This window comes from Pollachius pollachius, assembly GCF_949987615.1.
Source record: "Pollachius pollachius genome assembly, chromosome: 2".
NCBI classification, from domain to species: domain Eukaryota; kingdom Metazoa; phylum Chordata; class Actinopteri; order Gadiformes; family Gadidae; genus Pollachius; species Pollachius pollachius.
This window is the reverse complement of record NC_136935.1, coordinates 19,666,813-19,694,169: the sequence shown is the minus strand read 5'-3', so window position 1 is coordinate 19,694,169 and position 27,357 is coordinate 19,666,813. Positions and strand designations below refer to the sequence as shown.

Here is a 27,357-nt window from a genome sequence, read left to right as displayed (position 1 = left end):
CTAGGTGCCCTTATCTCCTGACAAGTTCCCCCACCTCCCAGCCCCCTCCTCCACCGCCGTGTCACCCCTCCCCCACCCCATCTTATCACATTGTGTTAGCCCGGCGGTGGAAGCCGATCATTTTTCACTTTGGCGACCTGTGGACCTCTCTTAGCCTTCTACATGTGTTCTCCCGCGGAAAAAAAGGGGAAAGACAGAAGGGAACGCCAGCGTTGGGATGTGGACGGGAGAGGAGCGAGACAATAGCACAGGGAGATTGTTTTACCACTCTTTCGTCCATGAGGCATCGCCACAGGTTTCAAATGTCAACTAGGGGGGGCATATGGCTCAGGAAGTAGAGCGGGTTGGCTGGTGCCACCCTACCTGCTCCTGACGAGCTGGCTATCACCTTGCATGGCTGACGTCGCCTTCGTGTGTGAATGTGTGCATGAATGGGTGAATGTGAGGCATTATTGTAAAGCGCTTTGAGTGGCCTCTGGTTAGAAAAGCGCTGTATAAATGCAGTCCATTTTCAACTAGACCGTGATGACCAGGAAAACCGCTGTACATGTACAATGGCAAAAACAGAGCATCAATGTGCCTTTAACCATGTAAAGGATGGAGTGAAGGTCAATTCTGAAGAAAATTATTCATACAAACATTTGTCTCTTTTTATAAGCTGCTGTAAAATGATGCATTCAAAAATCTTTGCACCAGCAAAAAACATTTTGGGGTGAGAATCGCTGGTTAGACAACATCGTTAGCGTCTAGCACTGCAACACTGCAAGAAAGTCAATACAAACAGGCAAAAAAAGACACAAACACATTAAAAGAGCTTGACTTATACAGACACATGGGTCACTTGATATTCACACACCTTGTCCACCTAGATATGATCTAGGGCTTTTCGGTCCCTGTTGTGTTGTTCCCTGCTTTACGGGAAGGCTGAGGTTAAAACGTCCCACCGGTCGCTGAGATCATATTTCTGAAGCAGACTCCTAATTCCTGACCGTTGGCCCCCCACTGTCTCTGCTGCATAATCATTCCCCTTGGGTAACCACAGCCATTCATATTCAACACTTCTTTGATAATATGCGTGGTTATGTTGAATTAATTCATTTGCTTCAATGCCAGGGTGTTTAAGCTTACAAATTACAGTAATTGGTTTCTTTAAATTGATCCAATGTCTAATAATTGAATGTGTGATTGTTGTGTGTGTATGAGTGAGTATGGGCTGTGTGTGTTTATGTGTGTCTGTGTGTGCGTGATGTCCTCCATAGGGAGAGGAAGTAACACAACAGGATGCATAATCCCTGCCACCCACGCCTGCCTCACCGTATGGCATCACACACACACAGACACACACACACACACACACACACACGCACGCACGCACGCACGCACGCACACACACACACACACACACACACACACACACACACACACACACACACACACACACACACACACACACACACACACACACACACTCACAGGTGTGAGCACCCACCTGACTTCCTAGGATGAAGCCTTCGGGTGACAAAGAGATGCTCTCACAGGGATACATGGCCAGATTGGGAAAGCATCCTTGCTTATCAGCAATGCTGGTTTACCAATCTCTGTTTGGCCTCTGCATTATTATCCAAGTGTGTACCTATTACAGTATACACTTTCATTTCTTTTCAATGCACTAATTGCAATGTGGCTGGGTTCTGTGGAAGCACTTAGCACGTGGTGGCGTCTTCAGGGGGAGCTTTGGCTGCTCTCATCTGGAGGGATGTCTCCCTCAGGGTGGGGGGATGATGTGTTGACAGATGGCCTTGGTGACGTTGGGGAGGGAAGGTTAATGCTAGTTTATACCAGCAGTGGAGTGCAGTGTACAGAGTTAGGTTGGATGAATGTAAATGTGAATAATGAATGCTAGGATGAGGGCTGCCCGAGTCTGCTGTCTGATAATGCGTCATGTTTTACTGTCTGGATTTCTCACATTTAACTAAGCGCAACACTTTTGTAGCAGTAAACTAAGCAACTATATATTTTTATTTACTTATTTGGATGTATGAACAATATTTCTTTAATTTACTTTTTATCGTGAACTATTTGAATAAATAGGCAGCGTGAATTAAGTAGTTTTTTTTGCTTGAAAAAAAATAATACACTACCGTTCAAAAGTTTAGGGTCACTTAGAAATGTCCTTACTTTTGAAAGAAAAGCACACTTTTTTTCACATTTCAATGCAGATAACATTAAATAATCAGGAATAAAATCTAGACATTGTTAATGTGGTAAATGACTATTATAGCTGGAAACGGCTGATTTTTTATAGAATATCTAGATAGGTTTACAGAAGCCCATTTCAAGCAACCATCACTCCTGTGTTTTAATGGTACATTGTTTGGCTAATCGAGCTAAAAGGCTAATTGGTGATTAGGAAATGGTTGTGCAATTATGTTAGCACAGCTGAAAACTGTTTAATAGTGTGCATTTTCATGGAAAGCATGAAATTGCCTGGGTGTCCCCAAGCTTTTGAATGGTAGTGTATATTATATCAAACATAACGACAACATGAAAATTATTATGTCAGGGAAATGTATAAGATCCACAACACAAATCTAAAATGACTACTAATGAATACTACTAGCGATTCCAAATGGCATCAGCTTTTTAATGGTCGGAGTGCCCTCTCTCTCTGCCACCTAAGTGAGGAGAAAACACCTGCAGGACTGAACACACAGGTGGATACGTGGTCTGGTCCCTCACCATTCTTCTATCAATTCTTTCTGATACGGTTCCCTCAATTATTAAAACTGTAGGTCTGTAAAAAAGCATTATAGTTACTGTGTGCTCCGGACAAACATAAAGTCATTGTGTGTGTGTGCGTGTGCGTGTGCGTGTGTGTGTGTGTGTGTGTGTGTGTCTGCACATGGTGCACAAATGAACAAACATTCTTTTTATGGTTAAAGCCAAAGAATAGACATTTTCTGTCTAATTTAAAACAAACATCACAAATGAGACCTTTAACTGTCTGGATTAAACCACTCCTTTCACAGGGAGGCCGCCCTTTGTTTTTCCATTTCAGGTACTCTGGAGTGTAAGTACACCCCGTGGCTTGCTCTCGTGTACTCCCCTGCTCTGAGGCTTCCCTGGGCAGGGACACACAATGCACAGCGATTTTGGCATACGCTGCTGAAGCTCAGGAGGTAGGCCGTTAAAACGGAGCATCTCACGTCCTCATCATTAACCACACTCCTGTCGAACCGAGCTCCATCAACTTGAACTCTATTGTAACATATTCCAGCAATGTCAACTCAAAGAGTTAATGTAGTCTGATGAAAGTGTCAGCACAGCATGACGTTGGATTTTTGTATTATTATTTATTTTGTTTAATCAATTCATAGCTATCAATCTACTCCTATAAAACTCAAATATAAAACTTTGTATAAACAGTCTCATGAATAGTTTGACAAAATAGTGTGTGTGTTTGTTTGTGCATGTGTGTGTGGGTGTGTGTGTGTGTGTGTGTGTGTGTGTGTGTGTCTGTGTGTGTGTGAGTGTGTGCGTGTGTGTGTGCGCGTGTGTGTGTGTGTGTGTGTGTGTGTGGCATGTGTGTTTTTGACTTCCGCCTTAGCTCTCTACAACTAGCCCCGAGGCAACAGTGTTTTTCTTTGACAATGCTCTGGATTGGTATTAAGGAAAGAATTCACAATTGAATGCAATCTTGTTTCTCTCCTAATCCCTAGCCCCATCTGGCGACCTACTGCTCAACTGTACAAGATTTAGGAAAGCCCACCCCCCCCCCCCACACACACACACACACACCATAACACATGAATTAAATTGTTCATTTAAAAAACAGTTGCAATACCATCATTTAAAAAGAAAAAAATAACAGCCTGCAGTTTTTATAATTAGTGGAGCCCACGTTACATATTTATATGTTTCATAACAGACGGTGAGAATAATTGCACAGTCTCTAATTACAAACCAATACCCAACATGTGTCTCCCAATTACAAACTGCTGTCAGAACATACACATGCAGACTCTGGGTATTTATAGAGAGCCGTTGTTCCAGGAGGTAAACCAGTTGTTTGGCGTGAGCTGCCACAAGGTTCGAGATCGTCCTTCATACCTCGGCTTTGATCATCGCCAAAGCTCTGACCTAATTCAGATTTCCTCAGCTGTCAGCGATACCCCCAGGGATGTTTCTAGAATGTGAAGGCATTCGGGGCTTTAACCCTGACCTCTTTATAGTGTTCCGGGGAGCTAAACAGGCTCAATTGTTAACATGACTTATAATTGAAAAAAATATATGTGTACCTCACTGTCTTTTTCTTTTCAGATTCATTTTAAAAAGTATATTTTACAAATATTAGTGGTTGTTAGTTATTAGTATTGAAATATAATACTAATGTTATATTTCTCACACATACACACACACACACACACACACAGACACACACACACACACACACACACACACACACACACACACACACACACACACACACACACACACACACACACACATAGCGATCCCCAGTAGGTTGGTTGGTTTGAGGTGTTAAAATCAACAACATCTAGTGAAGAGACATTGTTCCACCAACTGAAATCCCATTGGTGGTTTCCCCTGTGCTCGCACAGCAATAATAACAGTGGAGAGGGAAGGAGAAACAGCTGACTTTGTGATGCTTTACCCTGTAGTCCTCCCCATCAGGATTGTATGGACTGTAATTCAAGTGGCAATCCAGCAAGATTGTGGACAATTGTTTCTTGAAACCGCAAATCCCAGAGTTCCCTTAAAAACACAATTCCTTTGTTTTGTTGCATCCTTTGACATTGGAAGTGTCAACGGATTTTAATAAACATGGATAAAAGCTTGTGAGTGAATCACATCAGAATGTATGTCGTGTGTAAATGACATTATCTGAATCTCAGCATATATATTGTGATATTCCTGCTCTATTGCTGTGATTTTACCCCTTACTGCTTCTTCCGATGACAACAACTCTTAACACTAACCATAGAGCGTATCTGTTTTAGCGTTTAAACCTGAGCTACCTACTACCATGACACAAACCTATTCACTCCATGAGGTGAACACAGCTGCTAAAGCTTTTAAGGTGTAATCTGAGGAATTGACCCAAGATCCATTCCATTCACTGTTCTGATGCGGTCAGATGAGGTCGAGGCATCTCCTTCTTCTCCAGATTCTGGTGCAAAACATGGTATCCCTCTCCCACCGCTACCTTGACAAGACTTTGGAGATTTAATCAATGTCTTACTTTAGAGATATAAATGTAGTTATAAAGGTGCAACTGATGCGTGGTGAGTGCAGATTCCCCAGGCTCGCGATGGGCCAAATACAGGTACTATCCATCTCAACGACTAAAATTATGTTCATCTGTACCGGTAGAAACAAAAGACGTCTCCCTATACCTTAACATGTGTTGATTTAAACCATGTTGTCAAGGTCACGGAAAGTCTGGATAAGGGAGTAATTAATTGGATTTTATTGGATGCATTGTAATATATGGGCAAACATGCATACGCACACACACATGCGCACACACAAACGCACGCACACACACAAATCAACAAACACACACACACATCCAACAAACGAATCACAGTTAAAATAATAAAATAAGCTAATGTAAACTTTCAGCATAGCTGGGGGAAGAAACTGGAATATGAAGGTTAACTACACAGTAACAGCTTCCTCATAATCATCACCATATAAAACCATATATTATTATAACATGACAGCAGAAATTAGCCCAAAACCATGGGAGGGGGCCATCTGCGAACGTCCAGATGCAGAGAAGTGAGAGAGAGAGAGAAAGAGAGAGAGAGAGAAAGAGAGAGAGAGAGAGAGAGAGAGAGAGAGAGAGAGAGAGAGAGAGAGAGACAGAGAGAGACAGAGAGACAGAGAGACAGAGAGACAGAGAGACAGAGAGGGAGCGCTTTACTCTAACAATATAGGAGGCACGAAGTTGAAGAAAAAAGACACGCGGACAGACGGGGGCCAAGCCTTGGCCTAGTGAAAACCATGCCCAGATTAGGTGTTCTTCCCAGAGCCCACCATCTGGATTGGACGATTGACTCGTCCCCTTAGGTAGCGCTCGAGCCCAGACCACTGAGTCAGACAGCGAAGTAGGACAAGAAGTAGAGCCAGGGGTGTCTCAGCCGCCGCCGCCACCATCGCCGCCGCCGCCGCCGCAGCCTGGGAACCGCTGCACAGCCTCCAGAACACAGCAAACCATCGGCAACAAACCGCCTCGGACCAGATCGCTGGGCTTTGGAACGGCCCTCGAATGTCACTCCCATGTCCTATCAGAGCCTTGGGCCGACGGGCCGCCGCGTTGACCCCTTTCAGTTGCTATCCCTGTCCGGGGACCCTTGTTTCTCTCTCTGTACTGGATGTGCTTGGAGTAGGGCCAGAGTTTGATGGAACAGATCCACAGCCCTGTGTCATCATTCCCTCGGACACCAGCGCCCTTCGTCTGGGGGGTTGTTGGCAGAGAGAGAGCTGGCAGGAGATGGATACAGATGGGGAAGACAGACAGAAGGCCTCCCAGTGCATGAGGCATGTCTGATACATATCTACAGATGTGTAGATGAATAGATCTAGCTGTGGATAGACTGATATCTATACGGGGGCTTCAGGGGGATATTGCTGACTGACTCGCTATCTTTGTTGTACACGGGGAATGGGTTAACCTAGCGATTGTTAGTGCGTTGAACTTGGTTCCATGGACATCCTTACTGTACTGACAGCGATATATTGTTGTTTAACCTTCTTCTTACAAATGTACTTATCGTAAGTTGCTTTGGATAAAAGAGTCTGCTAAATGCCCTAAATGGAAATGGAAATGGAAATATACGATCGGCCTGGTCTGTGGCTTTGAACAAACCATGACTCAGCACTTCCCTGGGTGTTAACCACGTGAAAACACAGAGCGGACGCAGACGCACGAGAAGGAAGAAGGCGGGAACGGCACTGGGGTCGGGTGACCAACACCCGGCTTCAACGTATAAAGGCCGTGACGACCAGGGGAGACATTGGACACGTCTGCGGTCAAGCGCAGACGGTGGCCGGACACACATGAGCCCTGGGAGGGGGCGCCGAGTAACAGAGATTGGGCTGGCAGACCATGCTGCTCTACCGGCTGCTGCTAATGATCACAATGAAAAGAGAGAGAGAGACAGAGAGAGAGAGAGAGAGAGAAGAGAGAAGAGAGATAGAAGAGAGAGAGAGAGAGAGAGAGAGAGAGAGAGAGAGAGAGAGAGAGAGATAGAAGAGAGAAGAGAGGAAGAGAGATAGAAGAGAGAAAGAGAGAGAGAGAGAGAGAGAGAGAGAGAGAGAGAGAGAGAGAGAGAGAGAGAAGAGAGAAGAGATAAAGAGAGATAGAAGAGAGAGAGAGAGAGAGAATGAGAGAGAGTGAATGAGAGAGACAGAGAAATGAGGGAGGGAAGAGGGAATGATATACAAACATTTGGGGGAAATAAACAGACAAGGGAGAACGACGACAAAGAGTGAGAGCTTTTAGGATATATAAAGACCACCACAGCCCCATTCCGCACGCTAGAATGCATGAGTTATCACCTTACCTTGAAGGGGTCGGGGACGGCGGGCAGGGGGGCACTAAACAGCAAAACAATGACTCCTCTAAAGTGCCGCCACCCTGACACAAATGGGTAATCTGCATAGCGCCGGAATATTCTTTGGTAACAACCAGATGACAAGAGCCATGCATCACTGTAAATTAGGCTATACAGGTCCATTAGTGTGTGTGTGTGTGTGTGTGTGTGTGTGTGTGTGTGTGTTGATCAGTCCCTGGATGTAGGGCTCAGAGAGAGATATTTAAAAGAGCATAATGGAGATGTTGTACAGAATGAGCCGCTATGTGGGTTGTTTTCTTTCCATCGTGTCTTAACCCACCCCTCCCCCCGTCCAGACCCTTCCCGTTCGGTGAGGATGAACGGGAGGATTTCCTGCCTCGCACCGGAGCGACCGGCTGACATGAAATCGTTACCGCTCAATGGGAATTTCCTTTTATTTCCTCGCGATCTCTGCAGTGTGTACGTGTCCAATGTGGCGGTGAGAGGTGGGGGGGGCACAGACCATGCCTGGGCCTCAGTTTATTTTCAGGCAAATATCATGGAATGGTATCTTCTTTAAAGCTTTAGCGGGTTAGTGGGTAATGGGTTTGTCTAAAAAGCAATGAGGGTAACTAATAGGATCACATCTTTCTACTGCTCTCTTCCTCTCTCTCTCTTTGGGAAAGACAGCCTTAGAATTGTATTCATATGAGAATTATTTCCTGTTTTATTGAATCTCTGGGTCTGATGGAGAGCTTGCAGGGTACAGGCCCAGCAGCTGATTCCATATTAGCTCTGCTGTGAGTTAGATATTATGAATGCAATTGACTTTCAATGCTCCATGACCCAGCAATAGACAAGCATGGTGAAACAGTCTTCCCTATGCACGCACGCATGCACACATGCACGCACACACACACACACGCACGCACGCACGCACGTACACACGTACACACGCACGCACGCACGCACACACTCCTACAATATTATTTTGTTATTTGTCCACATGGAGTTCAGCAACACTCAGAAAAGGTTTTTAAAGGTAAAAATGTTATTTGGATTCATCAGAGTTGTTTTGACTCATAGATCACAGCAAGCAGTTCGACATAGATTTCACACGCCTTGACCCCAAACCCTGGAAACAAGAAATATCTCTTCTTATCGTTTATTTAGGCCATTGATGCTTGGAAACTGGCCTTACGGTGTTGAATGATTGCATGATAATTATCGACAAAACAATGAGTGTCAGACGAAAGAGCAGGTAGGAATCACAATGTATTGGAGAAGACAAATGGTTTAGCCACCCAGAGATCATCTCAAGACTACATTTCCCAGCTTTGGCATCAGCGCTATCAGACTAGGCACGCCTACATCCCATGACAGTTCCTTATCTATCTCCCACTAGCTGGGGTTTGGCTCCCCTCCCACATTTGGTATGAGCGCGAGAGCCAATGCCAGAGTTGTTTGTGGTTTTCTAAGCCATAATCCAGTCCCTCGCCTATAGTCTTTGAGCGCAAAGGAGGTACTAGGTCCCAAGTCTACTGTGCATGTAGCACACGTACATGCACACACGCACGTGTGCATGAACGCACGCATGCACGCACACACACACACACACACACACACACACACACACACACACACACACACACACACACACACACACACAGAAACACACACAAACACATACAGACACACGCACACACAAATGCACACTTACTTAAATACATACATAAATACATATACAAATATACATAACATTAGCCTACATTACATTTTGGACGCTTTTGTCCGAGGCGAATTACATTGAACAATGAAGATATACCCAAAACAGAATAATTGAAGTGCATAAAAAATTCTAATAATACGCAAAGCAACCGCTTTTAAATTCTACACACACACATACACACAAATACACTTGCCCAAATGTATGCATACACACATGCACATGAACATACACACACTCACAGACACAAACACACACACATACACACACATACGCACACAAACACACATACTTCCACACAAATGGCGAAATGCATGCATACATGCATACATATGAACATACACACACACACTCACTCACACACACACACACACACAGACACACACACACACACACACACACACACGCACACACACACACACACACAAATGCTGACAGACCCTGTGCAGTGAGCACTCCCAGTCACAACAAGACATGCTGGGTTTTAATAAAGCAATCCACAAGGTACAATGCACCTGCCATGGCAATGGAAAGTAGCGATAATAAATCTCTCTGAATAATCTGTGCATGCGGCAACAAAAACAACATTGGCTAATGCTCTAATACCTTTCCATAAAGCCCAGCTCAGTGTGTGTTGGTCAATAAATAAATATGATATCTATATCACAAGCCAATAGAGTATGCTCTCTTAATCAACCAGAAACAGCTCTGGTTCCATGATATGCATTCCATCCATCATGCATGTCTTCAAGAGAAGCGGCCATGTATAAGCGGTGGCCATCGACGTTCTGAGGCGAGACACGCCCCAGTGTACGCTCAGGGCTTAGTCCCATGCCTGTAGTACGTGTTGCTCTATAGCAGGGTTGATGCGTTACAATGTGAACGGGACACAATGTGAGGCGACATTAGCCTCACATTGTGTACAATCAAACCACGGATGTGGCTCGGGAATCACACCTTTTATGGCTCTCCAGTATTGCTATGCGGCACACAGAGGGGCGCACGTGGAAAGCTGGGCGCATGCCTCTCTGTGAATCAACACTGTGTGCTACGCTGCCTTGATATTGTCTATGTTGCAGACAAGAACCTGTCACGCATGAAATCAGATCCCCATCGAGATGATAGAGAGCCTGAATTAAATGTTGTCTTGAAATGGAAATATCAACCCTCCCCCCCCCTATATCTGTCCATCTGTGAGGTTTGACACAATGTGTACTATAGATCAGGACATTCTAATTGGGTGTGTCTCTCCATTGTAAATGAATTCCCTGTGCTTTTGGTTTTCCATAGCAGGGGTATAGATGTAAATATCCAAGGCATAACAGACATAACAACAGAATGATGTGGGAGGCAGTGTATAGTTTGAGATAGACTAGAGAGAAATCCACACTGACTGAGTTCTGTATGTTCCTTCATGGAACAAAGATTGAGGGACAATCAGCAAGTGCCACAGTTTCTATGAGATTGCATTGCTTTGCTACACTGGAGCCGCTGTACATTTCTGATCAGTCATCAGCTCGTCATGATGAGTTATAAGACCCGGCCCGTACGTGGCTTTAGATCAACTCAAGGGATTCTCAGTGTTTGCCCGGTTATTTCCTTGGAGAGCTGAAGAGAGAACACATTGCATTGTATTGATGTTGACTATTCCCCAATACAAAATAAACTTCAAAGAAAACCCTGCCTATGTGTACACATCCAATTCTCTCTTAAGATTATTACTCCCAAAAAAATAAAAAGTGATAACAGATATGTGACCAAGCAATCTTGCGCAACATCAATCAGAGTTTCCCCAGGTGGTCCGAGGCTCCCCCTCCACCCATCTCCTTGAGTGAATCACTCCTCCTGTTCCCTTCTGCGTGGTCCGACATATGGGTCTCCAGTCTCCCTCTGGCCGGCCTCCTCCCCAAAATATCGGCTGATATGGCCCCCCCCCCCCAATTTTGGAGACATGGCAATGTTTGAGTCACTGGCTGCCCCTCCCAGCCCTGACTGTCACCCTGTCTGTCTGGGAACTGCACGCACCACCCAAGCCCCGCTCCATAGGGGTGGAGCGGGGGACAGGATGACTAGGGAGGCGACCGCACAGGGATGGAGAGGAGGAAGGAACGGGAGTCATGTCTGACGATTGTACATGGCTGTGTGGTGTGGTTTTGTGTTGTGTGCGTGTGTGTGTGTGTGTGTGTGTGTGTGTGTGTGTGTGTGTGTGTGTGTGTGTGTGTGTGTGTGTGTGTGTGTGTGTGAGGTGTACAGCAGAGTGTGGTTTGTGTGTATGTGGGTCTAAATGGGTGTGTGGTGTGGATTTGCGGTGATATGTGTGTGTGTGTTTGTGTGTGTGTGTGTGTGTGTCTGTGTCTGTGTGTTTATGTGTGTGTTAGGTGTAGAATTTGTGAAGTGTGTGCTTACATTTATGGTGTAAAATGGGAAATAGAGTGGTGCATGTGTGCCATATCGTTGTGTGTCAGGTGTAGAGTGATTTGTCTGTGTGTGTGTGTGTGTGTGTGTGTGTGTGTGTGTGTATCGATGCAGTGTGTCTGCAGGAAAACAAAAGAAACGATGTATGAACAATCTGACAATTGATTCTTTCAAACAGGGATAGAGTTTTTTCGAGCTGCGATGTGCCCTCTGTCATACCCTCATGTGATTGGTCCAAATGCCATCGTCCCTTCAGCTCCATTCAAGCAGGCGGGGAACAGTACATAATGAGCCACCGACACTAGGGATAGTCGTTAGTGGAGGTGAGGCGTGATAAAGACCATTCAGCCAATATAAAGTTATGGGCGCTTCCTGGGTGTCCCCCTTGGCGGTAATGAAATTCCGTCCACCAACAACGGAACATGTTGATTAGATAGGAAGAATAGTTCAAGTGGCAAAGCATCGGCAGTATTGCAAATGATTCAAGCGGATAGAGGGCTATGTACGAGCAATAACATCCCTGTCCCATCCTTTTTCTTTTAAAGGATAGGCTAAACAATGCTTTGAGACTTTTTGTTAACTCTGTAAGTGTAACCATGAGATAGACTCAAATCCAATTGAAAGGGCTTCGCTGTGATAAACAGGGACGGTATTTGTCAGGGACCTCACACAACTCATGAACAAGGATTTATGAGAACCGATACGATATGGATTGGGATTCTGTTAATGTTGCGATTCTGTCTACATTGTGATATGATACTAATAATGTTTTGTGTGATTTTATCTTTTGTGCGGAATCGGATAGGTTTTACGTTTGGGTTTGGGTTTGATGTGCCTGTTTCTACAGGCACATCATCTTCTTTCTATAGGCAATTAAAATAGCACACCCTCTGTTAGATCGTACCATGAATATGCTTCCACTAAGAAAACCTCAAATGTTTAAAAGTATTTTGGAATCAGCAAGTTAAGAAAAAGGCTTACTGCATACTTGTTGAATGCTAGGGTTAGTTGGTTGGGTAGGCCATTTGGAGTAATCTGGCTTTTGAGGGTTTCCAACCAAAAACATTTTTCTCTTCAGGCTCCTCTCTGAAGCCACTCCCCCAAACACGTGACTAGCTCTCCAGCTATAGCAATAGGTCTGTCTACCCTGGTGGAAGACTTCGGTCAGCGCAATGAGTGCATGTGCAGGGGGTGAACAGGTGGCTGGGTAGGTAGTCAGACATACAGGTAAGCCATCCAATCATTTTATTTGGGCTAATTTGGATTGGATTTCTTCTTTATTTTGTCAGAGTATTTGATTTATTGACAAATATTCTTCAAAAATAATTGTCCACCCCTTGATTAGATTTCATGTTCCTAATTGATCGTGCAATGTAATCAACACTATTGTGATCAAACTGTTCTTTCAAAGTATTGATTTTAAAACCTAACTTATACATGTCAGTTGCAGTAGACAGGGCATGATTGAATTGTTTTACAATTTTTTCCATATTCATGTATAGGTAGAACCTGACAGCTCATTGGGAGTTGAGTTTTATACATCTGAATGCAGTTGGGTAGGAGAAGGGATAACAACCTACTTAGAACAGCATGTCGACCTTTAGAATTAACCTCTGGCCAGGAATCGGTGAACACACGGTCGCAGAAAGGTCAGTGGAAAATAATGACTTCTAATGTTATGGCTCACACATAGAGGAGCCGAATGACTGGGTCGGCCTCATTTCATCTCGTCCCCTAGTCTGTGACCTTTCCAATGCAGTGAGCCCGTGGTTACTATTGGAGTGATGCCGCTTGGGTCTCACATACACACACACACACACACACACCTTGATATCGCACTGGTATAGCATTAAAACTCTCAACACTTTAGCCTCTCCGGGGAAATCCGACATGTGTGTTAATTTGACGGGAATGATGTACGACGACGGTGGTCGCAATTCACACAAAGTATCCCCGAACAATAAATACATGTTGGTGGATTCATGGAGCAAGCTTACTTGGGTCAGCCAGGATGGAGTCGGTCTTGGGGAGGAACTGGTCACAACGGATGCCCTGGTAGCCTTCTCGACATCTGTTGGGGGGGAACAGAAGGAGGAGGGGAAAGAGGGTCAGTTCATGAGCTAGGTTGCTTACACATAATAGACAGACAAACAGAAAGACAGGATGACATCCCCCCAACCAGCTGGGTGAAGGTATACCGGTCCACCTCCGCACAAACAAACAAACATCTCAACGTCCACACTACTCCTGTGTTTGTCGTCTCTGTCCGCCGGCCCTCTGCCAGGTGTCTCTCTCTCTCTTCCCCCAGGTCCGCCCTTCTAACCCTTAAAATGCCCTTGTGAGCTTTTTGACACCTAGCTTACTTTATTTATTTCTGTATTGCCCACGAGAGGGGACCTGCACCTACCACCGGCTCAGGGGTTCAACACCACATATAGAGAGAGAGTACACACACACACACACACACACACACACACACACACACAAACACACACACACACACACACACACACACACAAACATTAAGAATTCATCACACATCACAAGAGGGCTCAGCTGCTTGAAGACACAGTGGTGACAGACACTAAGGTAAAGAGACACTAATGGAGAGAGACACTAACGGAGAGAGACAGAGAGAGAGAGAGAGAGAGAGAGAGAGAGAGAGAGAGAGAGAATAAACAACATGTTCTTCCAGAAAACAACATGAAACTGAAGAGTCAAAGGCTAAATGCAGTCTTACACAACCTTTCTATTTTGGACCACAATGTGTTTAAGAACAACATATGTACGAGTACATGTGGTATCTGTCTCATTGTCTTCTTTGCAAAGCACTAAACAAAGATTGCCTGCTTTGACTTGCACAGTCTCATGATTGCCTGATTCAGGGTTATTTTTGGATCCTAGCTTGGACTTCTCAAAGTGTAAATGGGGAATAGACTACAAGCCACAGACACACACATGCACATGCGCATGCACATGCAAACACACACACACAGAACACAGAGAGCAGAAAATGTTGTTCCCTATGGGAATATATGAGATGGTATAGATAAAAGCTATCCCCCACAAATCATCTGGTAATTTTTATCGACTCAGAAGATGAAGCGTGACATGAATATGTTCCCATTCCTAATCATCACATGCCAGTAATTCAATGGAACACGTCTGTGTTTCTGCGTGTGCAAGACGTAAACAGAGTGTGAGTGTGTGTGTGTGTGTGTGTGTGTGTGTGTGTGTGTGTGTGTGTGTGTGTGTGTGTGTGTGTGTGTGTGTGTGTGTGTGTGTGTGTGCGCGTGTAAGTGTGTGTGAGCCTACTGGTGATAATGAGTGTGTGTGTACGTGTGCTTGCACAATTAGCTATGTAGCTCCTAACCATGTTAAGAAAGGTCATAGGTCAATAAGTCAAATTTAAATATACATGTGCTATACAGAATATATGCAAGTCATACAGCCCATGAACACAAACACATGAAGTCAGAACACCGGCCACAATGGAAACAGGAACACGTCCATTGCAGACTCAATCCTACCTAGATCATAGCCTACAAAAAGAAAGCTTTAATGAAAATGCAGCCAAAGCTAAACAAAAATACAACTAACTGACATACCCTACAGAAATCTATGAATTGTCCAGATTTCCAGCCGTTTCAATGTAACTAGACTTGGTATGCTGTTGAAAGATTGTGAACATTCATCATCCTCAACAATCCAACAATGTATAGTAAAAATGGGATAGGGATAAAATAATTAAGCAATTTCCGATAGAATATTGGCGACACGAACATCATCTCCCATATGCTGGCAGGACCGGCCATTTAGACCAATTTAACACACTGCAGCCACACAGGGACACCCTCTCAATGGGTTGCTAACAGAAAATATGCCGCAAGCCATTGGTCAAAGTGTGACAGGTTGATCCAACAGTGTCCACATTATGAGCCCTTTTCCTCACCAACCATTGTATTTTAAAGTAAAACCACCTAACCACAGCCTTTACACCAATTAACCATGAACAAGGGTTGTGTTGTTAGCATTAGAAACAAGGGGCGTGCATGAAGATGCAAGTCCTCACACAACCTTTGAGTTCCTACCTCCTCTAAAACAGTACATGTTTGATGTGACAAAAATACATGATTAATTATCATAAATCGACTGTAATATAAATACAATCAAAATTTGCCTGAAAAAAGACAGTGTATGAAACAAACTGTCCCTAGTTTCCATGGAAATGAAGAACCGACTCGGTACACAAAAGAAAAATCGTATGTGCAAAATAATAGATTTACAACAAATAGTTGAGCTTCCAACAATCATGTGATAACTGTCAATAGTCAGAATGATGAGCCATTTGACGCATAGGGAGAACATCCTCTTCTGGCCTCTCTTTCTGTTAGCACCAATGCTAGTTAAACTGATAAGTGACTTAGAGCCATGGTCTTCAGTTGGGGGGACTGAGAAAAAAATGTTTTCCTGTGTTAATATTTATGTTAAAATCGGAAGGACATTACATTGTATTGCACAAAATGAATGAGTCCCACACAGTCACCCGATGCCAAATAATACAGAGCCTCAAACAACCTGACACATTGCCATTAAAAAAAAGAAAGATCAGACTTGTTAGTTAACTGCTGGCTCAAACACAGTTGGGTGCTGAAATAATTAGCAAACCTGGGACAAGGTTGATTGCAAGCTTGTGTGAAGCCCAATGCATTCAAGGTAGGGCTGTGTGTCATTCTGAAGCTGAACATGTATTTATACATGCATGCATCGAGAGCATATACATTAATTGAATACAATCAAGTTACCAATTGATCATGTATATCAATAAAAAGTAAGCTTCATCATTTTTTGTGTTGTACAATATTAGAGTTTATACATACAATAGCATGTTTTTCACCTATAGAGGGAGTCCTCTACAATGCAAACCAAGGGTTTGAGGTTTGGGTCACCGGTCCCCTTGTTTTCATTCTAAGGTTCATTCCATGTATTTAAGTTGCCTCGTGTCTAGCCAGGATGATACCAAACCTGCACTTGCTTGTAAACAAATTGCATCTACAACAAATATTGAAAATAACTTTTATTCTTATCATTCTCATGCCTTTCACTTAACATTCTCACTGGGCAAATATTTTCACAGGGATACATTAAATCACTGAATGTGCCACCAAGATGAAGGCAATACATTATTGCAAATATTTCTTATCAAACTGTTTTCAAATTGTCGTTCAGCAGGTAAAATAGCAAGCAATTGTCTCTGATGTATGTAGAGCTCTCCAGGGATTCAGTCCAATCATCTTGTGGCCAAACATTCCAATCTCAAACCTCCAGCCAATTAACTGGCTTCACAAAGTCTCGTTGACACAGGATACTCCCTGTCTAACGGCAGGCTGAATTAGATCTCTTTTGTTTTGGTTGTGTCCCCCTCCTATTCTCAGTCAAGGAACCAATAATGAAAGATAACAGTTGCATCAAGGCAGCAGGTTACTACTGATGGAACGCCCGCGTAATTGATCTTCTTTCATCAAAAATTAGTAATTACCCTTAAAGCTTAAGTAATGAGTATATATTGAGTGCTTTAGTTAACGTGGTTGCTCATCAATTCACCTCGTATGATACATGAAATCCTACTGCAATCCAATATGTCTGTTCAGGTTTAACAGCTACTCTTGCTGCTCTAAGGCAACACTAATCACACATGCAGAAATCCAAAGGAATTGACTTCAAAGGACCCCTAAGCTGAGTTTGACAACATTATTTTATTATGCATTTGAATAAAATTAAATTTGATAGAATTATAATGTCATCTTGGTAGTGTCATCCTCTTGTAGGCCTGTTAGCTTATATAAGTATATCGATGTGCTTGTTTTCCGCTCTGCCTCACTGTAATGTACACAACGTTATTGTCAAACCTTTTGCTTCCTAACTTTTGGAGCACATTTTTTGCTGTAAAAGTTTTTCCTTTGATTTTGTTTTTTTAACAAAAATTCAGAATATCAATGTTCAAGCTTCTGTATCAACCAGAGAGCAATGAAAATATTGTGTATTCTGTCCTGCAAAAGTATAAAAATGCTTTGTAAAAGTTTAAGCCCTGAATTCTCATAACTCCTGTTTGCAACACCTATATCTTCAATAAGCAATATCTTCAAAAGTATTAACTTGATTACCTCAAGATGTCCTGTTAACACTTCAATATCCTGTGTGAGAACTCAAATATGTTTCTTAAAACTGTCCAACGTTACCCTAATTTCTGCCTTTTAGCTGTCCCTCGCCTGGGCATGTTTTCATCAATTATTGCAGGAATCTCTCCATTTCAATCAGTTCCGGAATGATTGAAATGCCTCTGGGATGCTGTGTCGCAGCCTAGGCTACTTCTGAGAAGTGGGGCGCCTTATGGAAGGGGTGGGGGCGTGTTGATGTATGTGTGTGAACAGCATACGTTTTGCATAGGTATATTTCACAGGGGAGAGAAAATGAAAGAAGAACGAAAGAAGAAGAAAAAACAGTTGTTATGTGTTTGTGTGAGGGTGTGTGGATGTTTGCATTGCTTTTGCTTTATTTCCTTGTGTGTGTGTGTGTGGGGGGGGGGGGGTAGATTTAGTTAATAATTCACAGCCTCTACTGGCAGTTGCCCTCCAAACACGGAGCTCTTAAATGGTGAAAGTCACCTTGAGTTGCCTGCTCCTCTTCCTCCATCTCATCCCACAAGTTATCTCTTATAGCAAAGCTCCAAAGCAGACAGCAAGATGGTCAGAGGACCAGGTAAGGGGGCAGACATGGGTGGGGAGGGGGGGATCTTTCTGGAGGCCAGAGGAAGACATCATGTGCCCGGATCGTAATGAGCAGGTGTAGAGAGCAGAAACTCAGCAGTCACGGGCGTGTTTTCTGTCAAGATTCTTCCTGCCGTCAAGTATATGTATGTAACCTAATGGAGAGTGCAGCAGAAAGGCGTCACAGGCCCTACATTCAGCCTCACTCAAGATTTAACGAGCGCCCACATGTGGAACAGTAAACAGGCTCAGGATCAGAATCCTGCTGCGGAGCAGCGAGGGGTTTCTTTCACCAGCTTCCCACTGAATTAGCATCTTAACTCTATTCTCAACTCTCTTCATTTCCCAGTAAACACATGAGTAACGTCAGCAGCAGATGCTATCGATGTATTGTCTGTAAATAGATCTGGATACGCCGTTAAAAATGCATTAAAGTAGAGATAACATTTGTAATTCTTCACCGTTATCTTGCTCAGCCCTTTCTCGTGGTGCCCGCATCTCATTCTGCATATTAGCACTTCACACGCCAGCTCACAGCGCTTATCTTTTGTGCTCACTCCTCTCCTCTAAGTCACTTTGATGGGGCTGGTTTGTTCTTAGTGCCGCCAAAGAGCTGCAAAGGGTATCGTTTGGTTTCATCTGAATGTTAAAAGGGGGTGAGAAGTTGCTATGATCGATTTAAATTACCCATTATCTTTACTTGTGGTGAGCAGTCACTGCCTGGTTGACTCCTCTGCTGCGGTCCTCTCTAAAGGATCAGTCCTGGACCAGTGTTATCAGCTCTCATCAGGATGGATGGAGGAGGCTAATGTTTATTGCTCAAGCCCAAGCAAATGTTATTCCTTTCTCTCACTTTCTTTTCTTTTCTAACTGTGAAACTCAAGAACTCCTATAAAGATCTTCTGTGTCATAGATACCTGCAATGTACCTATATACATATATATGTAAATATAGATATGATTATTTTTGTTATACCTCAAACAGTGTATTTAAAAGCCCAGCAGAATATTCTTCATCATATACAGTAGACAGTTTGAAACTGTAAACCATATTGGTCAATTTGACCTAAAGCAAAGTGTCCTTCAGATAAATACAAATATGAATAAACCAATGTGTCCTGTCTGGCCTTTCTCTTGTCTATTTAAAGTCCCTTTTGAATATTCAGATCTATGCTTAACGGTCACTGGCCTGCCCCTGATCTGGTTCTAGGGCGAGAAAGATTACAGGTGAAGATTACATTTCGCTTTATATACTTGAGGTTAAAATTACTGTTTTTTTCATTCCAGTGCCTTGCTTTTGGGATCACATTTCTACTGCTTAACATGCTTAGCTGCTTAAATTCCCCTTAAATAATGCTTAAATAATATTCTAGTCCATTTATGTTTCACGTTTTGTTTACACCTTAAAGCGAAAAAGTGCAGAAGCCCTTTAATGTGTCAGTGGAAAAGAAGAGAATAAGTGTTAGAATCAAACACTTTTAATAAGGAGCTGTCTAGCAGTTAGATAGTTGCTTATTAGAGAGAAAATACGTTAAAAGGCTAAACATTCAGTTAGAATTCAATTTCCATTTGAGTAGTGAAAGAACCCTGACGCTATAAATACTATCAGTCGCTTGGATGTTTGCAAGCCAACCGCATAAACTTGTGTTTCAGAGGGAAGCAAAAGGAATGATCATAAATATTCCTCTCCCTACCCTTGAGTGGTAACTGATAAAAGGTTTGGATCCCACATTTACATGTCCACTGACTGAAACTGAAAGCAGTTCCTTGAAAACTGTTTTGTTGTGTCCTTAGTACAAGGACATCGAAACAAAGTTGATGTTTAGAAGGCACTCGCCTGAAATGAAAGTGAAAGACAAGAAAGACAGCCTTGGGATGCACCCAGTAAAGTGCCTACAACTGTAAACATGGCATTTCATTAGCATTACTTTGCTTTTGAGTGCATTCACTATAAACAATATGAAATCTCAAAACAGCCTTTCTGGCCAAAAACACCTGTCTTGACGTAGCGTAATGTACAATTCAAAATGGCCTCAGCAGTGGTTCTGCTTTTCCTGTGCTTCTGGCTTTGCTCTTGTGAGGTGGAGCAACCGTCATTTGTAACGACTTGAATAGTCAAGTTATGTCACATTCAGAATGCTGCTTGTATATATAATGGGTAAATTAAAGGACCGGACATAGCTTGAAGAAATGGTCAATGTGGAATAAAAATGAAATAGACCTTAGTTATATCACTTAATAGACACCTTAAACACACATACAACATACATAAGTACACACATATATACAGGCATATGTACATACATACATACATACATACATACATACATACATACATGCATACATACATACATACATACATACAAACATAAACACATAACACATAATTACATTCATACATACATACATACATACATACATACATACATACATACATACATACATACATACATACATACATACATATAAACATACATGCATACATACAGAGAGTGAGTTCAATCGATTAACCTTGGAACAAACAAAGCGCTATAATCAAATATGGAGTTTCACCTTTTTAAACTGATTGTTGAAGTACCTTTACATTTTAGGATTAGGTTCTAAGCGGTTTAGAACTCCCTGTGTAATACCTGTGTCTAATTGTTAGGAACCGAGTTAGGGTTGTAATTATAGTGTATCAATTTCAAATGATAAATACAATTGAATAAAACAACAGTATGACATCAGTTGATTGGGTCACTCTCCTCCACAATAATAAACCAGACATGTTTGATGGACAAACAGGACCATATAAAATAAAACAGCGGATCGGTACAACAAAAATTATGCAAAAATAAACAAAGCAACAAATAGATATATTGTAAGTGATTTAATCTAGCCCCACATGCACACATATTGCTGACTCTGTCATTTACACTCCGTAAGAAGTTGTCTTTTATGTGCATGTGTGTGAGTTTCTTTTCAAGTAGCACATGCAATGGATATTTGTATCCACAGAAAGTGTCACAAGAGAGACTGCAAAATCAAGGAAAGACTAGCCGGCTGCTCTCCAAATACACTACTCTACATACTGGATGGCGCAACATGCCTTCTATTTTAATTGTGGTAATGATCTCCCCTCATGTTGTACATTACAGCGAAGCATTCTTCCATGAAAATAATGTTCATGCGTTTGTGTTAAAAAAGCACAAACTAAACAGTGGGCCTGAGTTATATCTGTCATCAGGGATAATCCACTGAGGCTGCACTATTCTGTTTCTTCATGAATGCCGAGCAGAAATGAACTTGAGCGGCCGTGTCGACAGCACAGCACAGATGAGCCGCAGCCCGTCTCATTTGACATGGCAGCTATCAGCCCATCAGATGCATGTCCAGCCACTGGCGCTGTGAGTAGCCTAATCTTAAACAATGATCACAGTACCGCATGCTCGCTCTCGCTGAATGATGGACCTCTTAAGTGCCTGTGGACATCAAACAGAAGCCCAGTGGCTATTGGATAGTTTATACAATATGACTAAAACGACAGATGAATGCTACGCCCTGTACCGCAGTGTAATCGCTTCACCATCGAGGCTCATCACAGGGGTACTCTCTCCCCAGCCCATTCTTGGAGAACTCTGCATTTTTAATTAAATAATAATGATATTAACTGTTTTCAGACCAATGTATTCACTGGTTCTGTCAAGAACAGTAAATACGATTTTGTTTTCGTATTGTTATATTGTTATTTTTACGTTTTTTTTTCGTAACTTTAACCGGTTCGGAGCCCAGCTACCAATTAATCTAAATCTCCCTCAGACGAGCGTTCACCTCTCTGACAAGCTTTGTGATTGTTTTGTTTCATAAATATAACTTTCTATTAGTAGTTTTTATAACTTTGCAGTTTTCGGACAAGCAGCCTTCCGAGTCAAACTCTGGTGTCAAATAAGTGTCACTCTTTTTGTCCTTTGCCGCTGCTCATAGTTTTTCTCACAGAGAAAGATCCGGGGACATAGAGACGTTGTCGGATTGGTTCAATTAGTAATTACTGTCCATCTTCGTTCTGTGGCTTGCTATTGGCCACCTACATGGGAACAATGATAAGGAATTATAACTATATTGTTATTACCTCGTTAATAAGAAGCTTTTCCTAGTATCTCACCATATTTGGCTCAAGAACAAGAAAAGAAGGAAAAATCCATAAATCACCTTGGAGCATAAGCAGAGAACAGCCACAAATGTGAGCTACATCATTGCTGCATATTGTTGTGTCTCCTCCCACATCTTTGAACTGCACAAGGCCACACAATATGCATTCTATCACAAGGAATAAAGAAAAACAGAACAATATCTCCAACAAACACACAAAATAAACCAAAAAAACATAAAAAAAGAACAGAGATGAAGTACTCTGAAACATGTAGTGGAGTCTCCAATACAGGAGCATCTATTGGAAGACAGAATAGAACAGTTACATTTCCAATGTGTCAAAGGGTCGCAAAGGTACTATGAGTTTACAAGCATTTCTGTGTTATTTTTTTAAGGAAAGGTTTTTTATTTTGTATAGCTTATATTTCAAATCTGAGGAGGATGGAGTGATGGGGAACGACTTGGAAAGAGTGAGCGAGACAGAAGATTGGAGGGGGGGGGGAGAGGGAGATGGACAGACATAGGGAAAGGGAGAGGGACAGATAGGGAAAGAAATATGGCAGAAGGGGAGAGAGATGGCACAAAGAGCGAGACAGAGCGAGTGGGAGTGTGTATGTGTGTTTGTGAGGGTGTTTTTTGTAACTCTCATTGTGCAGTTCAGTGCACCCTCTCAATTTGACAGGGCCATGTTTACAGTGAAGAGGGAAGCCACGACCAGGCTGGGGAGGGAAGGGTTAGAGGCCGATAGAAAGGCAGGACGTGACACACATTCTTAATGCTGTGCCACGTGTGTACGGGTTTTTCTGCATTTGCATAAGTGTGCCTTAAGCGTGCATATGTGTGTGTGCTGGTGTACATGCATAGATCCATTTGTGTGTCTGGATGTGTGGAAATGGATCTGTTGATCAGGATCTCTTAATGTCTTTGTGAGTGTGTGTGTGTGTGTGTGTGTGTGTGTGTGTGTGTGTGTGTGTGTGTGTGTGTGTGTGTGTGTTTGTGTGTGCCGGTGCATGCATTTGTGTGATTGGATTTGTGGGAGTTTTGTGTATGAGAGCAGTGGCAGTATTAATTAAGCAGGTGAGATGAGTGGGTTATGCTGCATCATTACAATGGCAATTACAGCTCAGTCTTGTCAATGAGCAGACTCTGTTTACTGAGGGAAAGAGACAGATAAAGAGAAAGTGTTTGCGTGTTTGTCTGTGTGTGTGTGAGAGAGAGAGAGAGAGAGAGAGACAGAGAGAGAGAGAGAGAGAGAGAGAGAGAGAGAGAGAGAGAGAGAGACAGAGACAGAGAGACATAATAAACAGAATGAGCTCCACAAAATGGAGGACCAGGGACATGTAGGTCTTACAGTCTGAAATAGAGAAGCACAAATTATTGCTAATCCTCCATTTATAGACAGCCTCTGTGATTTCTCTTGCATCTCTGTCAAGGAATAGTGGGAGGTGATGCAGCCTGAACAGAATTCACTGTATGCGACACATTGGCAAGAAGATTTTCCATCTGTAGTGACACCTTAATAATGATTGAGGTCCTAAAAGGAGGGAAGAGACAGCTTGACAATTTGATGAACTGTCCAATCCTAATACAGTATTCTTACTGTATTTTACCGTCTTTACTGAAAGAGCTAGTATAGCTCGTATAAGTATGAGAGTGTTACATAGATTAAACCTAAAATGTATCCCATTCTGCAAATAACATCAGAAGTAAGAAAGCCTGTTTTGTAATTAGTCACTCAACACTGCCTCTTACCTCTCCCAGTAGCAGACTAGTGATGCTTTGTATGTGCTGCCCTATTTGTTACGCTGCGCTGGACTGCAAAACCCCTAAGATTTATCGCATACGATTTATGAGCACGATTTATATACATGCTTTGCCATATAAATAATCTGGGTAAATAATGAGAAGTATTTAGAGTCAAAAACAGAACATGAAGAAAGGATGATTAAGAAATGATCTGGTTTCCTGTTGACTATTTTTCTGTTGACTAATTTGCCGGATCCATGTCCAGGGCAGGTCTGTCCTCCGGTGACTGTTTCAGACGCTAAGACGTGCTGACATTTACACACACAGCTCTGTGCGCTTTGCATGGCTAGGCAGAATTTTCTGTTTGTCAGCAACCTGCATATGTCACAAGTGATCCTTAGTAGGACAGAGATAGAAATGGCCCACTGATCATCACTCCTCCGTCCATCGCAGAAACTATCTTTTTACTCGCTTACTTTTTTTTGCGGTGGTTGAGTAATGTTGTGTTATTTGTTTGTGTTTCATGTCAGGCGGTCAACATGACAGGAATCCATGTTGCGCACTGAAGGGACACGACACTGAAAGTGTGCGTATGATATACATGGCACATTATGTAGCTCTACTGCAAAATACATCACTGCTGTTGTTTTTATGACTGTTCACGACTTTATACAACCTTATCCTTCTGGGCACCATTTCATGCACAATTTTCTCAAGCTATCCAATATCATCGTCTTCGGTGTATTGAATGACACACAACCAGTACACAACCCCTCTCCCGCAGGCGTCATCGTAGGACCACCAGCGGTGTCGCTCATAACACGATTTATGGGTCTGGTAGCAGGACACAGGTTGTAGACTTATCTTCGTTAGTTTAGTCTACTGCCTGTGCCCTGGTACATAAATAGTGTGTATAATTGATGAACTGAGTTCATCCGATGATGATACCTCCATGAGGAGGGTCTTTTCCACATATCAATTCACAGATTACATCACTATTATCTTTTTCATACTCATCTGTGATACAAATAACAACAAATGAATTTGAGAAATAACAACAACAAAATACTGTACATTAAGGGCCATGCTATAACATTATATATGCTTCACTGTGTGCTATAATAGGAGACCTTCAGCCTTTAGCCTTGTAGTGCACAGTGAGCGTCTGCCTTTGACTGTCTCCAAGGTCTACAGTCAGCCCTGCCACAATGAGCCTGTCAGCATCTCCACCTAACAGGAGAGCGTGTGGTTGTGTGTGTGTGTGTGTGTGTGTGTGTGTGTGTGTGTGTGTGTGTTTGAGTGAGAGTGTTTGTGGGTGTGTGTCTGTGACAAAGACAGAGGGAGAGAGAGTGTGTGTGTTGTAGATATAATATGTGTTCACATGACAACAGTTTACTGCCCCTTTTAAGAAATTAAAGACAAAAAGCTTTCTTTATCGACAAAGAGATGCCCTTTGAACGAAATAATGAGGCTTTATTAGACCGCATGTCTGTGTGTGTGTGTTTGTTTGTGTGCACGCGTGTGTGTGTGTGCATGCGCACATACATGCCGTCACGTGCATGCGTGCGCGGGCCGGGGGCGCGTTACTTGTTCCATTGTGTGGGGCTCTGTGGGGTCTGTGCTGTTAAAAGCTATAAAGCAGCCCTGATCCTGTGTTAACAACTCTCATAAACAATAGCTGCCAGATGTGTGGCCCTGCCCACAGAGGACTGCTCCAGTCTGCCTGTGAGGAGAATCTTTAAGCAGCCCCCGTCGTGCTACAACTCAGGAGAGAGGAGCCATCTGCCATCCCACACTTGGAACACGCCTCTATGTGCTTCCTGTGTGCAGCGCTGACTGTCGATACATTAGCATGTCGAAGAGCCGAGGGTCGCTCGGTTCCCAGTCATAACCAATCGTACGGATTAACCCGATGTATGACCTCCTAGGGGGACTCTTTCCTTGTTTTGGCTCGCTGTCGTCGTGTCCAACACCCTCTGAATATCCCTCCTTGCTCGTGTGAAGTTCACTGCTGCGAGAGTGCACGTGCTCGGCTGTTCAGGCTCTTGAGGTGAGTGCATGCTGTGCCCTCGTTTCCCTCTGCGCCTCCTCGCTGCGGAGCCACACGAGCACACGTTGCCTCTCTGAATCGGAGGCATATGCAGGCGTCCTCTTAGCTCATGAACCAGTGTTTAAAAATGTAAAGGAGTCTGTTAGGGGCCAGCCTCTGCTGAGCCAGGGTCGCCATGCCGACCGGGCCAAGGGGAGCTTGAGTTGAGATCAGATGTAATGAGACTAGAAGCAATTTATTTAAGGTTGCATTGGACAATGCTAAACAATAAACAGATTAACAGGTAACACCATAATGACGACAATAGGTCCCTCTTCAAAGATAGAGTATTGTAGAACACCAAGCTTCCTGCTTCCTTAGCTAAATGTACTAGATGCCTCACATGGGTGATATATAAAGGCTCGGCCTTCACCTACCTCCCACATGGCGATACCATTTGTAACAAATGTACAGAAATAAAGCTAACACGGCTACGATACACTTTAAACCTATTCTATGTGGTACATTCTTCAATACCATAATAATAACCATCATTCACACATACAATGAATCACCTGGTCATTGCAAAAATGACCCCTAAACAAATGGTCTAGTCCGACAAGTGGTGCACGTGACGTCTTTATATATCACCTCGTAGGTCCCCCCTTGAGATGAGGGCAGTCTGATTCCTTCTGCTGATGAACCCGTGTGATGGCCATCTCTACTCACAAGGTGATGATACATGACAAACACACACAGCTAAATAGAGAGACCAACGTACCGTCCGTTAAAAGACAGACACACTCCGAGCCCAGAGTATATCTTTACCATTGCTCGGGTTCCGGTGCGATTAGAGTCACGATGGCCGCTTCCGCACAGGGAATCTTGTCCACTCTGGAAGAACATCTCTGACAGCCAGACGATCTGACGATCCATTACAGCTACTGTTGAATCTCCCTCACTC

At 43.1% G+C, this 27,357-nt stretch overlaps 1 protein-coding gene across 1 annotated transcript in view; it reads right to left on the bottom strand.

The window, feature by feature from the left end:
• Positions 1–27,357, bottom strand: part of nrg3a (neuregulin 3a) — a gene marked incomplete at both ends in the record, with an annotated part of 264,900 nt that overhangs the window by 27,547 nt on the left and 209,996 nt on the right. The window contains one exon of the mRNA XM_079730633.1: positions 13,722–13,795. Coding sequence (XP_079586759.1) covers positions 13,722–13,795 — 74 coding nt within the window. The remainder of the gene's footprint in view (positions 1–13,721; positions 13,796–27,357) is intronic.